At 39.1% G+C, this 15,328-nt stretch overlaps 4 protein-coding genes, 1 long non-coding RNA gene and 1 pseudogene across 6 annotated transcripts; 3 read left to right on the top strand and 3 right to left on the bottom strand.

The window, feature by feature from the left end:
• Positions 1–99: 99 nt before the first annotated feature.
• Positions 100–2,351, bottom strand: LOC104722087 (protein ULTRAPETALA 1). The gene is made up of 3 exons (XM_010440194.3): positions 1,669–2,351; positions 623–947; positions 100–534 (listed from the first exon to the last, which is right to left on the bottom strand). Exons 1-3 carry the CDS (start codon positions 1,877–1,879, stop codon positions 360–362), a joined length of 711 nt encoding a protein of 236 aa, XP_010438496.1. The 5' UTR covers positions 1,880–2,351; the 3' UTR covers positions 100–359.
• A 47-nt stretch (positions 2,352–2,398) lies between these two features.
• Positions 2,399–2,809, top strand: LOC147933687 (uncharacterized). The gene is made up of 2 exons (XR_015571271.1): positions 2,399–2,532; positions 2,653–2,809. It is a non-coding gene; the product is annotated as an uncharacterized LOC147933687 (long non-coding RNA).
• A 1,223-nt stretch (positions 2,810–4,032) lies between these two features.
• LOC104722088 (uncharacterized) lies at positions 4,033–5,155 on the top strand. Its single transcript, XM_010440195.3, has one exon. The coding sequence runs from the start codon at positions 4,250–4,252 to the stop codon at positions 5,024–5,026; it is 777 nt and encodes a 258-aa protein (XP_010438497.1). The 5' UTR covers positions 4,033–4,249; the 3' UTR covers positions 5,027–5,155.
• Positions 5,156–5,426: 271 nt separating this feature from the next.
• Positions 5,427–6,338, bottom strand: LOC104727705 (uncharacterized). The gene is made up of 2 exons (XM_087472292.1): positions 6,099–6,338; positions 5,427–5,555 (listed from the first exon to the last, which is right to left on the bottom strand). Exons 1-2 carry the CDS (start codon positions 6,336–6,338, stop codon positions 5,427–5,429), a joined length of 369 nt encoding a protein of 122 aa, XP_087328418.1.
• A 902-nt stretch (positions 6,339–7,240) lies between these two features.
• On the bottom strand, positions 7,241–7,849 carry LOC104722093 (putative cell wall protein pseudogene; annotated as a pseudogene).
• A 274-nt stretch (positions 7,850–8,123) lies between these two features.
• LOC109127236 (uncharacterized) lies at positions 8,124–10,611 on the top strand. 2 transcript variants are annotated; one of them, XM_087470964.1, is made up of 6 exons: positions 8,124–9,290; positions 9,367–9,587; positions 9,673–9,853; positions 9,946–10,031; positions 10,122–10,213; positions 10,294–10,611. In XM_087470964.1, the coding sequence occupies exons 1-6, from the start codon at positions 9,213–9,215 to the stop codon at positions 10,479–10,481; spliced, it is 846 nt and encodes a 281-aa protein (XP_087327090.1). In that variant the 5' UTR covers positions 8,124–9,212; the 3' UTR covers positions 10,482–10,611. The 2 variants fall into 2 exon arrangements, 1 of the variants encoding a protein (XP_087327090.1); XR_015570456.1 differs by having other exon boundaries at positions 8,648–9,290; positions 9,677–9,853.
• The last annotated feature ends 4,717 nt before the right edge of the window (positions 10,612–15,328 follow it).

The raw sequence follows: 15,328 nt of genomic DNA on the forward strand, positions 1-15,328 counted from the left end.
AGAAAATGTCTCTTTCCATGTCCCATCTCCTAAATCACAGACCGTAGTAGCTGTGCCATTGACAACTTCGTCTCACAAAGCTGTCAACAGCTAATAAAATAAAGGGTAACAACAAACTATTAATAACACTTTTATGTTTTTTTCTCTGCCACTAGCCAAAAATCAAGACATGCACTAAACTCAGGCATGCTCGTCTGCATGTTCTTCTTGGAAATCAACTTCTTTTTCCTACTTTTTTTTCAATTGCTCCATTCACAACCATGAAGATAAGGTAAATAAGTTTGGAATTTTAGGATTAAGTTATTAAATGCAACGAACGAAGTCTGAGACACTTTTTTTTTCTTAGTTGACTGCCTCCTTCAAGCTTTCACATTGCTGGTGAAGTCGACACAAGTCTGGCAGGTACAATCTGAGAAACGGCATAACTCGCAGCCAAAACAGACGCAGGATGTGCAGCCTTTGCAAGTAGGTGAACGTGTGCAGCCTCTGTACACCTTCCTGCTCCCTCTCTCTTCCTCCCCCTCGCATGTTATCCTGCAACCACCACACCCATTCATTAGTATTATAATACCATCATTTGCATACAACTTAAAACACATACAAGGACTAAAAAGAAACCTACTTGTCGTATGGAAAATCTGAGCATTTCCAGTTTGGATCTGCCATTGCATTGTGGTGCACGCGGCATTCGTCTCTGCTCCTCAACCTGAATCTCCTCTCTTTCCCGCAATCGTTGCATCCAACAAACTCATCTCTGTGGCAAACTTTTCCACCCTGTGATTTGTTTGATCTGCTGCACTTCTTTGATGCTTCATTGTAGTATTTGAGCAGTACTGTCTTTGACAATGGAACCTTTTCACCTCCAATGATAACCCACACATTGTTTTTCCACTTCCTAGCCGTTTCTCTTCCAGAATGCTTCTCAAACGCAGCTGGTGTCAACTTGTCTACAATCATAGAATCAAAACTGTTCAAGTCAGATCACTTTTTTCGAAAGAGAGCTCCAAATGTGCATACATACTAGAAGCTACGGATGGTTTTGGTAACAACAAGAACTAGCGGCAATGAGAATGCATCAAGCTTTGACATCAGAGGTATACGCGTATGTACTACTAAGTGAGGCATATCATATGTCAATAAAGCTACCATGTGGACACTAACAAAGAGACGCAAGATCATTACAGTAACAGACAGCCCAAACATAACAGTGAAGCAAATCAAGCCAATTCATTTTCTGAAAGGACCGATCTACCACACATCATTGACCGTGAATGTTATCAAACGTTATCCAAAGCCATGGTAGCTAGTTTAACTGCTAAGAAAGAAAAGAGCAGTCTTGTTGATAAAGATGTAATCATGCTAAAGACCTTAACTTTACTAGCCCATTGTAATATTAGCTAGACAGAGACCAACCAGCAAAACAAAAGGACTATAGAAAATGAAGAGCTAGAAGAAGACCACACCACCTAATGAAACAATGAAGAGAAAAAGGCAAAAGCTTTCTTAAATGTTAGAAGACAAGTCAAGAGAAAAACGAGAGGCATCAAAGTTTTAATCTTTACACACATTCACATGTAACATGCACACAAATCAAAACCCATTTCCCCAAAACCATCAGAAAGACACGAGAAAGAGACGGAAGGAAGAAAGAGAGAGAGAGAGAGAGACCTTCATCGCAGCCAGGTGTGCATTCACAGGTGATTTCAAGGTCTCCGCTTGGGAAAACCCTAAGTCTAGCAACAGCATCGCCGTATCGGTGACTGGTACAACCACACATGACCTCAACGTAATCGCCACCAACACTGACCCCACTCATCTCCTGTAGCTCCTCTTGCTTGAACAACATCGACCCACATTGTACCTCTTCCTCGTTCGCCATCACTCTCTCTTCTCTCTCTGTGAGATTTCTCTCTCCCTATAAGCGTATGAGAAAAAGGAGAGAGAGAGAGAGAGGAGAAGGAAGAAGAGGAAGGGGGTTAGAATTAGTAGAAGAGAGAAGAAGGGAAGGCCTCGTTTTGGGGTATAAAAGGAAAGCCCTAAAGGAGCACGCATCTCAAAAGCCGCTAAGAGAGAGATCTGATATATCAAAGCAAAAGCTTATTAAGGGCTTTTCGGGAGAAGAGATGAGAGAGAAATAAATAAGAAAGAGTGCGCCTTTATGTTTAAGCCAAAGCCCCCCCCTTTGGCTCTCTCTTTGCCTTGTGGATTTTGGGGTATAGAGAAGAAGAATACAAAAGGATGTGGAATTAGCTGGCCAACAAAACAAAACTCGTGGGGCATGGGACCTCTGGATTATACTATATACTATATTATATTTTATAGTATTTTGTTTATACACTATGTAGTAGTATCAATATATATATCACCTACATAACAGTGTAGGGGTGATGAGATGAGAGAGAATGTAGATGGCTGATAAGAGCAGATTCAGAACAGAGGCGGTGGTGGGTGAGAGAGAGATAGAGAGAGGCTTTGATAAGACACAAGAGAGAAGAAAGAAGTTGAGGAATAGGGTTGTGTCAAGTGTTTCAGGTCCTCCTTTGATTTTATAATGTCATAACTCCCTTTTTCGTTTGTACTTACTTACTTCTTCTCACCTTCTTCTTGATTTTGTAATTTGAAAGTCTTTTTTTTTTTCTTTCTCTATTTGAGGTTCTGCAAATTCTTGGGCTCTTCCCTTTCATCAGGATTCATGGGTTACCGAGTCATCATTTCTCCCCCCATTGGCTAGTTTTTTTATTAATAAAAGTTGAAGAAATGTATAAAGTTTGGTTCTTTAATTGAAAAAAAAGAGAGTTAAGTTAATCAAGCTTGTTGTGTATAAAACAACTAGTAACCAAGTACATGACGACGACGTCATTGACATATATGTCTGTTAGGTATTCTGTAATGCGCTCTAACCCCAATGTCATATCTATATTTGTAATGTATATGTCTGTGTTCGAGGAACTCATTTTTTTAATATAGATGAGGGAGACTAGTGTTATATGTAGACCCATATGAATTGTATGTATATGGTATATAGTATGTTGTTGTTATCTCAAGTACATAATGGATGGGGGTTGCACACAAAAAAAAACAGGATGTACATACAATATAATGGTTAGATAAAAAAATGTCGCCAAACAAAAAGGAAGACAATGAAATAATCTTTTTTCAGGGTCATGAACATAAATAAGTTGTTCACTAAATTGTGGTTTTCATGTACCACCATCAAAACATTTGTTGTCTAACATTTAAGACTCTAATAAGTAGTACTTCTTCCTTCCTTCAATTCCTCGTTGTTTCCCAAAAATATGTGGAGGATGGGAATGAACTTATGGAGGAGTCTCAAAGCATTTATTTCCTGACAAATTAATGGGCTTGGGTTTTAGAAATTTATGAGCCTTGGCCTTTTCTAATTTCTACTTTCTTGGTTTTCCATACTGATATATTGCTAGTTTGCTACTCAATCTCTTTGTTCAATTTGTTGAGAATTTGAGCAATGAATTTAAAATCCGACTTATGTGTGTTTAACATAATAGTTCAACTTCTCATATTTCTTTTTTTGGCATATTTCAAAATATAAGTTATACATAGCTGAATAATTATTTCGTTTGCATTGCAGCAACAATGTTAGGTCCTTTTTCCATTTCAAGTTTTGGTAACACACAAAAACCAACAACGGATTGGTCGAGGTCGATCCCGCTCTTGTTCAAAAATGAGGTAAAAAATGATGGCCAGTTCAGTTCTTATCTTATTCTTTATTAGCATGACCAGTTTACGTACTTCATAACATGTCATTGTCCGTGGCAATCGGTATGTCCTTGTTGTGTGGTTAATTTGTCCCAATGATGGATGATGGGTCACTATCAAGCGAGATATTTGTCCATCCTGCATACTTTTTTTTTGAATATTTTTAAAGCCTCTTTACACCAAAACAAAACAAACAAACGCACTAGCGTTCTTTTGTCTTTACAATATGAACGAGACAAATATAAGATTCGAGCTTAATGATGGGTCAGAGCTGATTCAGATACTAAAATCTTATAAAATGTTGCGGCTTAAAATATAATTAAAAAGGAAATAACACTTGAAAAAGCATAATGGATCCCAGAGTAAGTATGGGCCGCCATAATAAAAATAGGCCCATTAAGAATAACCAGTATTTACATCTCGAGAGAGTAAGTAAAGTAAGAGTTTAGTAGTGAAAGAAGAAGAGAGAGAGAGAGACATTTCATTAATTACTAAATAAGTGTAGTAAGAAAAAATGGGATGCTGCTTTAGTGCCGGAAAAGTCACAGCTCCACCACCAGTCGCCGCCGCTGCCGCCGCTCAGATTCCTCCACCCATTGAAGAAGAATCCGTGAAAGAAGTCGTGGTTCAGTCAGTATCAGTCTCCGTACCCTTACCAATCTCCGTCCCTGTCCAAGTCCCGGACATCGTTCCCTCCGCACCCGAAGTAATCTCAGATTCAGAGCCTCAAGTTCCTCATCCTCTCTCACCTCCTCCAGCTCCGGAGATCTCTCAAAGCAAGTCAGACATTTGCAGCGTCTCTGTCTCTCACAGCTACTCAACCGCCACTACTGCTACAGCTGCTTCTATCCTCGAAGACGACGCTCTCAGCAAACCCCACCGTCCTCTTCCTCCTCCTTCTTCTTCCACCTCTCGCCGCAACAGGCCTGACAGAGTCCTCAGATCTCCAGGAGATAGACATTCTCCTCAGGGTGGGAAACAGCTCCGTCCTAGGTTAGTCCGAGAGAGACAGTCTCGTCAACCTAACCCTACTCACAACCGGCGGAATGCGGATTCGGGTCCACTCCCACGGAGCGGGTTATCCGATAACCCGAGACGCCGCTCACAGTCTCCAGCCACTCGTGGCCCGAGTGCCGCAAGGAGAAGCCCCATGAAAAAGCGAGAAAAAGCTCCGGAGAAAGACGGAGCAACAACAGAGGTGAAGAAGGAAGAAGTTGAGGTAAAGAAGGAAGAAGATGGAGAAGCTGTGAAAGACCCTGAAGTGTCAATGGAATGCTTCATCTTTCTCTGATGAATCTCTTCTCACTACGTTCATCATTTAACTCTGATGTGATTGATTTGATCTTAGTTTTTTTTTTTCTTTCCCTGTTTTGATTTGTAAATTGCGGAATGTATCATATAACCAAATCTTTTGCGGATCTTTTCCTTTTTTTGTTTGTTTATTGTTCATTGACTAGTAAAAAGTAAAAGGGGAAGCCTACGCAACAACGCTTCACAAATTCCATGGCTTTATTTTTATGGAGATTGCTGCTCTTTTTGCTCTGGGATGAGCAGACACAGAGACAAAGAACACTGTTCTGTTTATCACTCACTCGACTACATAAAGACTTGTCTTTTTTTCTTTTTCTTTTAGGCTTCATAAAGAAAATAATAAAGTCCTAATAAGAGTAACCACTAATGGTAAAAAAAATTCAAGAAGGTTTTGAGAAAGAGCTGCTTGATGATGATGAGGAGTAGTACTGAGGACATGGCTTAGCAATGAACGTTGGGACATCTTCTCCAGGCATCAATACTGATATCTCTCTCTTACATACATCCATCTACATATACATACAAAAACACAAAAGATTATAATACTACATGACATCATCATCCCACACAAAAGACAACTAGTGTGTAGACAAATCCTCTTAACATATTGCTACTAGTATCTTATTTCCTCCTCTGCGTGAATATATATTCAAACCTCGTTGCATGAATCAAGGGGTTTTGTATCCCCATAGAATAATTATACATTTAATGTAATCCTTTTTTGGACTTTGCAATATTTTTAAAAGATACGACAAAAAAGAGCTTCCTCCTCCAGCATAAACCCTGCTAAATAAATCGTCATTTACATTTCAACACACTAATCAACCAAATCCTGACTACCTACAGAGTTCATCGAACTTATTCTATGCATCGGCAAGTTTGTTTTTATCTCAGTCTCACCGCTTAACAAAACAATAACATAGTTATGATCATAATATTTGGAATGATCACCTCATTAGATGCAAGGACAAAACGAATAATCTTGAGTAAAGAGAATCAACACAACCAAGAACGTAGGCAAAAAAAGTGTAGAGAGCAAAAGAGTGATGAACCTTGGGGGAAGCAAAAGGAGGAAGCTTTGAGTCGAGAGGTGGTAATGGAGGAGTTTGCTTAAAGAAAACAAACTTCTCGAAGATAGCCATTAAGACGAAGAGACAGATTAAAACTGCGGTTGCTACCAAACAAAACGGTAAAGCACTCACCGATCTCTTAAAAGGTCCTTCTCCTCCTTCTCCCTCCGCCGCTAAAGGAGCCTCCGTTCCAAACCTACGATGGTCGTATCCGCCGCTCATTTTTAAACTTGAATGAATGAGAGACTACTAAGCTAGTGAAAACAGAGGAAGAAATTCGAAAGAAGATTATTGCCAAAGTTCACATTACTATTAGTTTGACTAGTCAACAACAACACTCAACATTCTTACTACCTTCGTATTTAGGGCTTTTATTCTTTGATGGGCCTTCTCTAAATGGGCCTATCTTGCTCAAGTTATAAATAAAAAACACGAGCGACGGACGAAATCGATCGCATAAGGAGAGCAGAGCAAATCTCTCGGAATCCCGCGAAAAACTTGATCGGACAATGGCGAAGATTGTGCCCATTGATGAGGATGAGATAGAGGAGAAGAAGAAGAAGATGAAGATGAAAAACCGAAACCATGGATCCACGAACTTCTTCGTGTTCGTTGATTACCTTTTCCTCTTTATATTTTTCTGCTTTCTTTGTTTCATCATCTTCAAGGTATTGGGTGCGTGAGAACCAACCCTTTCATCGCCTTTGGTTTTTTGTTATTCATGGTGATCTTTTTCTTATCACATTGTAATTACATCATCGCAATTTTGGTTTGACGCTATGAACAGGGAAACTTAAATTTCGCATCCCTCTGTCCATAATCTCATTGTCTTGTTTTGTTGTCAGAGTATTACATTTTTTTGGTTGCAGTTGTCATTGGTTTTTGGTAAATGCTGAGATGATTTTTGTGATTTTCATCTCTTCTTTCATCAACTGACAAATCTTTACACTCTGCTAAAGGAATTTTTTGTTTGTTACTTTTGAATCAACCTTGATCGTTAGAAAACAAATTTTGTAACAAGAACGGTTTGATTAGAGAGACTGACTGTATCCTCATATAAGGAGTCTTCTGGATCGTATTCGTTTCTGACTCAAAAAAATTTGCAGCAATGTGGAGTCATTACGTTTTATTTTGTAATTATCTCATTATTTTTAGATAGTATATGAGCAAAAGCTCTGGAGTTCATTCAATAGTCAATACATTATTTCTTTCTTTCTTAAGTATAAAAAGAGAGAGATGAATAGTAGATTTGTAATGTATACCAGAAGAAGGTATCTAGCAGATGCTTATTTGTGACAGGTTGAAGAAAAACTCATGGTTGAGGCACTGGTGGAACTTGATCTTCTATTGAACTCGGACTGCGAGATTTATATCCAGTGTTTGAGGCAAAACGACTAGGAGGAGTTGGATAAGAGGTGACTGGGGCAGCAGCAAGGGGATCTTTGTAAGGAAGGAACGGTAGCTTAGGTGTGGGAGGCAGCAAGAACCTTCCAAAACCAGGAACGATACCAGATGGTTGGGGCACCATGTTCACTAGAAAGTCTGAATGTTTGCTCTCACTGGGAGCGGGGGAATTGGAAATGTAACGCGTTCCGCTCACTTGCTCTGTACTTCCAAGAAGCAGGCTTACCAGAACAATTGTGGCTGTCAGTGTTTTCAGAGTATAAGCCATTGTGTTGTGTTAGTGGATGATAAAGGTAAGAAGAGCTTCAATGTTTGGTTTGTGGAGGGAAGAAGGAAGAGAGAGTTGTGTGTAATATTATAGACTAGAGTGAACTGGTTCAAGCTAATTATGGGTACATTAAACGAACAATAAAGCAAGTGCTTTACTTGCTAAAGAGAGGGCATAAAAAGTCTGGTGGCATCTTTAGTATTGGCGGTGAGTTAAGTGCATGATGAATGATCAGTCACCCCATTCCCCACAAATGCCTAAATTAGTAATTTTTGGTTGTGTAAACCCAAACTATGATGGGCTATTAAACTGTGTGCAAGTGCAACCAGGTCGCTGTCTTCTCTCTCTGCAGAGTTATTTGGATTTCACATACAAAAAAAAAAATAACCGAAGAAGGAGTCAGCGAGAGGACGGCTTCCACTTTGAAAGAGTTTGATCTCTTTTCTTTTTCTTTGGTTCATTCAAAGTTGGTAAAAGAAATGCAACCTTCAACTACTTTGACCTCTTCTATAGTTTTCTTCTCGGATTAAATCTTTTTTTCTTCTTTATGTTTTTGTTTATTACATTTACGTACGGATTATTAATTTACAGTTGTTAATAGAAGTAGAAAGAAAACTCACCAAAAGTCAAAGAGTCTTATCCGTACCTTTAATTATCCCCATGTCCTTGCTATTTGAATGTGTCAAACTTGTATTGTTAAGTATTTGGTTTTAACCAATTGTTTGGTTTACAGCATTTGCCGACTGATCTTGTCACACATGTCCTTTTTTTATGTTAATGATTCTTTTAACACCATTATGAATTATATAAAAAAGGACTTGAATGAGTCAATGACCTTGTTTCTTTGTTTTTCCTTAAGTATTGTTATGTGATCGATCGAGTTTGAAGATGTGTCCTAAAGAAGGAGACTTTATTAGGGATCTCGCTCTGTTTTAGTCACCGGAACAAAACTCAATATCTCATCCGACAAAGTTAGAGAAACGAACATATTTAAATGAAATGAAAATAAATGGAGAAGGTGGAGAGTTGTGAGAAGGACAGGTGAATCTACCAATAATCTCCTGCCTTAGAAGAATGGGTCACATGGAGTTTTGGCTTTCTATATATTAAACCTATTTCCCAACTCTATTTTTTCTCTCAAAGTAGATACATTTACTTCTTTGACCATTTCTCAAAACAGAGTCCCGTTGGTGTTTTCATAAAAAGTTTTTCTCTCTTTTCGTTCAGTCTTTTGCGGGATCTCTCGGTTTCTGACATTGCCGTGAAAGTCTCAAATGCTTGTCTAATAAAGCAAACATATTTTGTCCGAAAACTGAGCTCTTTGATACGTACAGAGAAAGAGAATCCCGCAAAACTCTCTCCTCTCTCTCCTTCTCTTCTCTGTTTTTTTGTGGGTAGAGTTTTGGTTCTTTTCTTGGATCATAATGGGTTTTAATGAATCCAACCTAGACCGATTCTTACGCTGCACTACACCTATCGTCCCTTCTCGTTCCCTCCCAAAGGTTCACACTTTTTTCTTCTTCTTCTTCTTCAAACAATTCTCTGAAAGATCTGACATTGTGTGTTTGAGTTTGGCAGACACAGATCAAGAACCTGAATCCTCTGTGGTACCCGTTGGAGAGCGAGAGCGTGGAGTACTTCAGGTTGAGCGACTTCTGGGATTGTTTCGACGAGTGGAGCGCTTACGGTGCAGGTGTCCCCATTGTCTCGGAAACGGACGAGACATTAGTCCAGTACTATGTTCCTTACCTCTCTGCAATCCAGATTTTCACCTCTCATTCTGTTCTCAATGCTTTAAGGTAATGATCATTTTATGCCATTTTCAGAAACATAAAACAAGTTTTTATGAATCTAAAATGTTGCTGCGATGAAATGATGATTGAGGGAGGAGACAGAATCTGGGGATTCAGGGAGCGAGACATGTAGCGAGGAGTGGAGATGGGAAGGAAGTTCTTCTTCAGAGGAAGGATTTGATCATCAAGAACCTCTTGATCGCCTTGGTTACTCTTACTTGCAGCATTTCGAGAGATGTACACCTTACTCCAGAGTCCCTCTCATGGATAAGGTTTTGCTTTTTTCACCATTCTTGGAGTTGATTCTTTAAGTACTTTCTTGATCATTTTTAAAATGTTATACGAAGTCTTTGTCTGCTTTCAGATCAAAGAATTGGGAGAAAGACATGCAGGGTTATGGTCATTGAGGAGTGTTGATCTGTCTCCTGCTAGTTGGATGGCTGTTGCTTGGTCTGACTTTTTCTTCTCTGTGTGGTTTTCAAAAAACAAAGTTAAGGTTAATGTTTTTCAAATGGTGATGGTGTTAAATTATATACGTAGGTATCCAATATATCACATCCCCATGAATAGAAACATAAAGGACTTGTCTACTTGCTTCCTCACTTACCACACGCTTTCTTCATCTTTCCAAGGTGCGTTTTCACTTTCCTCTTGGATGTGTATTAACGTATAGTACATTATTCATGTCTAAAGTCCCATGGCTTTGAAACAGATGTAAAGAAAGAGGAGAGGAAGAGGATAAGTGTGGGTGCATTTGGGATGGCCACTTACAAGATGCAAGGGAGGCTATGGGACAATGATAGATTGCTTTGCCTTAAAAGCGTAGCAGATTCTTGGCTAAAGCAGCTACGGGTCCACCACCATGACTTCACCTACTTCACCACTACTCCTCATTACTGATACATTAGTGTTTTAGATTCATACTTGGTTAACAATCTAGTTTTTGTTGTTTAAGAGTAGCACATATCAATAATGTTGGATGTCATTTGGGACTATTTGGAAATAATAGGCATTGACTTTTTCTTCAAAATGTTTTATTTTTATCTTAAATTTGGTTTGGGGTCTGATTGATGATGGGCTCAATAAATTTATTCTCTTCTACTAATATTGTGTGTGTTATGAATATAGAGGATTTAGGGAACGGAATCTCTTGTTCTTATTATTGATAATGTGTTTGAGGTTACATATATATAGTGTTTCCCTAAGACAAAGTCTAAACCGACATAGGACTAAGACATGGCCGATGGGCCTATGTCCAATGGGCCGTACATGGGCCTCATGTCTTGGACAGTAAACGGGCCGGTCTATGGAGTCCACTAAGTGTTTTACAACACTCCCCCTTGGACGAGATGACCGTGCCTATGTTGGATGGGATCGACGCAATGTGCTTAGGGGATGCTGCCTCATTAAAACCTTACCAGGAAAACCCAGTGGGACAAAACCTTGGTGAAGGAAAAAGAGTACAACACACATTGCTCCCCCTGTTCCAAACATCACTCCAAGTCCTTAAGCCTCCGCATTCCAATCTGATGCGTGAGTTTCCTGAACATTGTAGTCGGTAGCGATTTGGTGAAGAGATCGGCTGAGTTGTCGCATGACTGAACTTGCACTACTTGAACTTCTCCGGCCTTTTGTAGTTCATGTGTGAAGAAGAACTTCGGCAGTATGTGCTTCGTCCGATCTCCCTTCATGTAACCTTCTTTAAGCTGTATGATGCAAGCCGTACTTGTCTTCTTCTATCATTGTTGGTTCCTTGTCATCGATCTAAACCATACACACTTAAACTTTCTTTGCTATAACCTGCATCATCAAAACCAACTAAACCTTTCTTTGTTATAGTTAGTATAATATAAACCCAAATCATACCTTCCTTGTAGGTAACATAATAAATACTTAATTTCACTCTAGTGCCTTTGGGTTAGTCAAGAACTAATTCTTGCTAGGAGGTTCACGGCAAAACTTATCTCTGGTCTAGTGTGGCTAGCCAAGAACATTAACTCTCCTATAGCACTGAGGTATGGCATTTCAGGTCCGAGAACTTCTTCATCGGCCTTCTTTGGACCAATGGATCTTTATCCAAGTCTAAGCTTCTAACAACCATTGGGCTAGTCAATGGGTGAGCTTGGTCCATTTTAAACCTCTTGAGTACTTTTCTGTATATGCCATTTGATGCACAAGGATTCTATCATTTATGTACTCAAGTTGTAATCCCAAACAGAATCTTGTCTTGCCTAGGTCTTTCATCTCAAATTCTTTCTTGAGGTATTCTACTGTTTGGGCGATTTCCCCAGAGGTACCAAGGATGTTTAAATCATCCACATATACTGCTATTATTACAAATCCTTTGTTTGCAAACTTCTTTATAAATATACATGGACTGATTGGGTCGTTCTTGTAGCTTTTCTTTGCTAAATAATCACTTAGGCGATTATACCACATTCGACCACTCTGTTTTAGTCCATAAAGCGATTTGTCTAGCCTTATGCAGTACTGTTCTCGAGAACCATTCTTTGCTTTAAGTTCAATACCCTCTGGTAATCTCATATAGATTTCATTTTCCAGTGGACCATGTAAGTATACGGTTTTAACATCCATTAACCGTAAATCCAGTTTTTCTTTTATAGCCAGACTTATTAAAGTCGTTGCATCCATCACAGGGAGTAAGTCTCCTCATAATCTATTCCTGGTCTTTGAGAGAATCCTTGTGCTACAAGCCATGCTTTATCTCACACTTTCATTACTCTCATTTTTCTTTCTTACAAAGACCAACTTATGTCCAACTGGCTTTATTTTAGGTGTTGTCCTTAAGATCGGACCAAAACACATTTCTCTTCTTCTAAGAGTTAAGCTCCACATCAACAACTTCTTTCTATTTTAACCAATCTTTGCTTTGAGTGCACTCTAATATAGATGTGGGCTCTAGATCCTCATTTATCTCAAGTGCTACCTTGTATACAAATTTTTCATTGATGTCGACATCTTTACAGTTCCATTTTATTCTAGACATGATATAATTTAGTGAGTACTCATTATTATCAACACCTTCAGGTCCTTGAGGTTCAGCGTCCCAAATCTCATTTTTGGCACCTTAGGATTTACCGCGGCCATGTCTATCATTTTCTGTAATTCCCTTAACCTCGGTTTGTTTTGCACCTTTAGATTTCCGAGGGTTCTTTTCTTTGGAACATATTGGTCTATTTAGACTCTGTAGCAACTTGATTATTGTGTTCCTTTTGAACATCAATACGTACTGGTGCATTACAAGCTGGTATGTACGATTTCATAATTCTCTTTGGGTCAGTAAAGGAATCTGGCAATTGAATAGCTAGCTTTTGGATCTCTGCATCACGTGCTAGAGTCCGAGGATCTTGCCAATGTAAGGATGTTTGATTCCATAATATTTCTTTGACCAGCTTGTCTTTCTCTCCACCCAATATAGGGAATTCGGATTCAGAAAACTGACAATCCGTGTATCTGGCCACAAATAAATCACCCATACTTGGCTCAAGATACTTAACAATGGTGGGAGAATCATATCAATATATATTTCCATCCTCTTTTGAGGTCCCATCTTTATTTTCTGTGATGATGCAATCGGTATATAAACGGCACACCCGAATGTCTATAGATGGGATATGTTTGGCTCATGACCCATTAATAATTGGGATGACGAATATTTATTCTTTATTCTCACTAGATGGCCTGATGCGTATAAGCTCTATTGCATGTAATACTATGTGTCCCCAAGCCGACACAGGATCCGTTTAATCCATTATGTGTATGGACATGTGCCACAGGGTGGTTCCACACTTCCCCCCATGGACATACAACATTCATTAAACGCTTGGGATGTAAATTCACCAGCATTATCTAGATATATAGTCTTAAGTGGAAAATCTTTGCTTTAATTACTTTGACTGGTGATGGCCTTATAAATGAGTTTCCCTTGTGTACATGCTACACACGTGAGATTGTAGGGATAACTCTTCTCTCTCGTAGGAGTGTGCCCATTTTTTTTAATATCAGCTTACGCATCACGTTAGAATCCGGATGGCCAATCCGGTCATGCCATAAAGTGGATTATTGAATATTTTGTTCATTGCCATATTAGCCTCTATTATATTAATCTTAGCATGGTCAAAACCAGTGGCTAGTGCAGGTATAGGCTCTAGGACTTTCTTATGTCCATGGGTGATTATAATGCAACACTTAGTTCAAAATGTGTGCCATAAAATATATGCCTGGCCGTAGCCTTCACTTAGGCTTGCTATACCCACGTATCTTTGCTAATATTGGCATTTCTCTTATCAAATAAAATAATTGAATTTAAACCAAAAAACATAATTCAATAAATTCAAAGTATAGAGCATATAAATTAAATTAATACACCACATGAGTTTAAATATTTTTCTTTAGGCAATCAAAAATCTCATAATCCAATTTAGTCATTATTCTCATGGTTTAAATTTCTTTCACCATCGAAATGAACCAGGTTAGCTTCTGGATTTATTTTCTTTATTTTCAAACTCTCTTAATAGAGATCAACAAGGTGCTTAGGAGTTCTGCATGTCTCTATCTTATGGTTTTCTATACCATAATTATTAGTACAAGTGGACTTTGGTCTTATGTTGCGGTTTAAAATAACCCGCGGCCTTTACCCCGACCACGGCCGAAGCCTAATCGGTTTCTATAGCCTTGACCATCATAATTATGTCTTTGGTAAGTCCCACGACCAGAACCACCATGTCCACTTCTTCCTCGGCCACGGCCATACTTGTCTCTATGGACATAGATAGACTCATTAGTCTCTTTGGCTCTTTAGGCTCTTTAGGATTTTTCTTTGTCATGTCAACCTTGTGAGCTTCATTTGCACTTCTCATTTATAATTGCTCATTATTTTGGTGATACCACATCGGTGACAAACCGATTTAGCCTTGTTTTTCGGTTTAAAGGACCCACAACCCCTACCACCGCGGCCACGGCCACCACGGCCGTAACCATCAAAACGGCTTGCCTGGCCCCAACAACCACCACGTCCTCTGCCACCACGGCCACGGCCATAGTGTCTTTCTCTGTGAACGTAGTTGGTCTCCTTGGGCTCTTTAGGCTGTTTAGGCTCATTCTGCTTAGCTAGTAGCAAACATGAGATTAAGTACTCATAGGTTTTGAAAACTTTTTCACGGTACTGTTGCTGAAGTATTATATTGTGAGTACTAGAAGTAGACAAAGTCTTCTCTAGTAACTCTCTCTGTGAATTCAGTACCACACAACCTAAGGAGTGAGACAATCCTAAAATGCTCAGAGTTATACTCATCCACGGATTTGTAATCCTGGATCCTTAGGTTCTTCCAATCGAATTGAGCCTTTGGTAGGAGCACCGTTTGTTGGTGTCCGTATCTGCGTTTAAGCTCTGTCCAAAGGTCAAGAGGATTCTCTATTGTGAGGTACTGGTCTCTGAGACTCTCAGCAAGATGTGCATATGCATAATCACCTTATATATATTTTCTTAGTGCAATCATTATCATCCTTAATATACTCACATAGGTCCTTTGATTTTACAAAACATGCACCCGATTATATCATGCGGTTTTTAAGACCGAACCATGTAATTCATTTGGATCATGCCATGCGGTGTTTAAGACCGAACCATGGAATCATTTTAGTCTTAGGTCATGTGGTATTTGAGACCGAAACATGCCTTGCCTTTACTCATAATTTCGAACTTAGGTCATGCGGTATTTGAGACC

The sequence above is a fragment of the Camelina sativa genome, chromosome 11, assembly GCF_030686135.1.
Source record: "Camelina sativa cultivar CO46 ecotype springtype chromosome 11, ASM3068613v1".
Lineage (NCBI taxonomy): Eukaryota > Viridiplantae > Streptophyta > Magnoliopsida > Brassicales > Brassicaceae > Camelina > Camelina sativa.

Excerpts from the sequence above, each read along its gene's own strand:
- LOC109127236 (XM_087470964.1), top strand. The coding sequence starts at position 9,213 with ATGGGTTTTAATGAATCCAACCTAGACCGATTCTTACGCTGCACTACA. Across the intron at positions 10,032-10,121 it reads AGTTGGATGGCTGTTGCTTG|GTATCCAATATATCACATCC; the intron begins GTCTGACTTTTT and ends TTATATACGTAG. Across the intron at positions 10,214-10,293 it reads GCTTTCTTCATCTTTCCAAG|ATGTAAAGAAAGAGGAGAGG; the intron begins GTGCGTTTTCAC and ends GCTTTGAAACAG.
- LOC104722087 (XM_010440194.3), bottom strand. The coding sequence starts at position 1,879 with ATGGCGAACGAGGAAGAGGTACAATGTGGGTCGATGTTGTTCAAGCAA. Across the intron at positions 948-1,668 it reads CACACCTGGCTGCGATGAAG|ACAAGTTGACACCAGCTGCG; the intron begins GTCTCTCTCTCT and ends CTATGATTGTAG. Across the intron at positions 535-622 it reads TCAGATTTTCCATACGACAA|GATAACATGCGAGGGGGAGG; the intron begins GTAGGTTTCTTT and ends TGGTGGTTGCAG.
- LOC104727705 (XM_087472292.1), bottom strand. The coding sequence starts at position 6,338 with ATGAGCGGCGGATACGACCATCGTAGGTTTGGAACGGAGGCTCCTTTA. Across the intron at positions 5,556-6,098 it reads CTCCTTTTGCTTCCCCCAAG|ATGGATGTATGTAAGAGAGA; the intron begins GTTCATCACTCT and ends ATGTATATGTAG.
- LOC104722088 (XM_010440195.3), top strand. The coding sequence starts at position 4,250 with ATGGGATGCTGCTTTAGTGCCGGAAAAGTCACAGCTCCACCACCAGTC.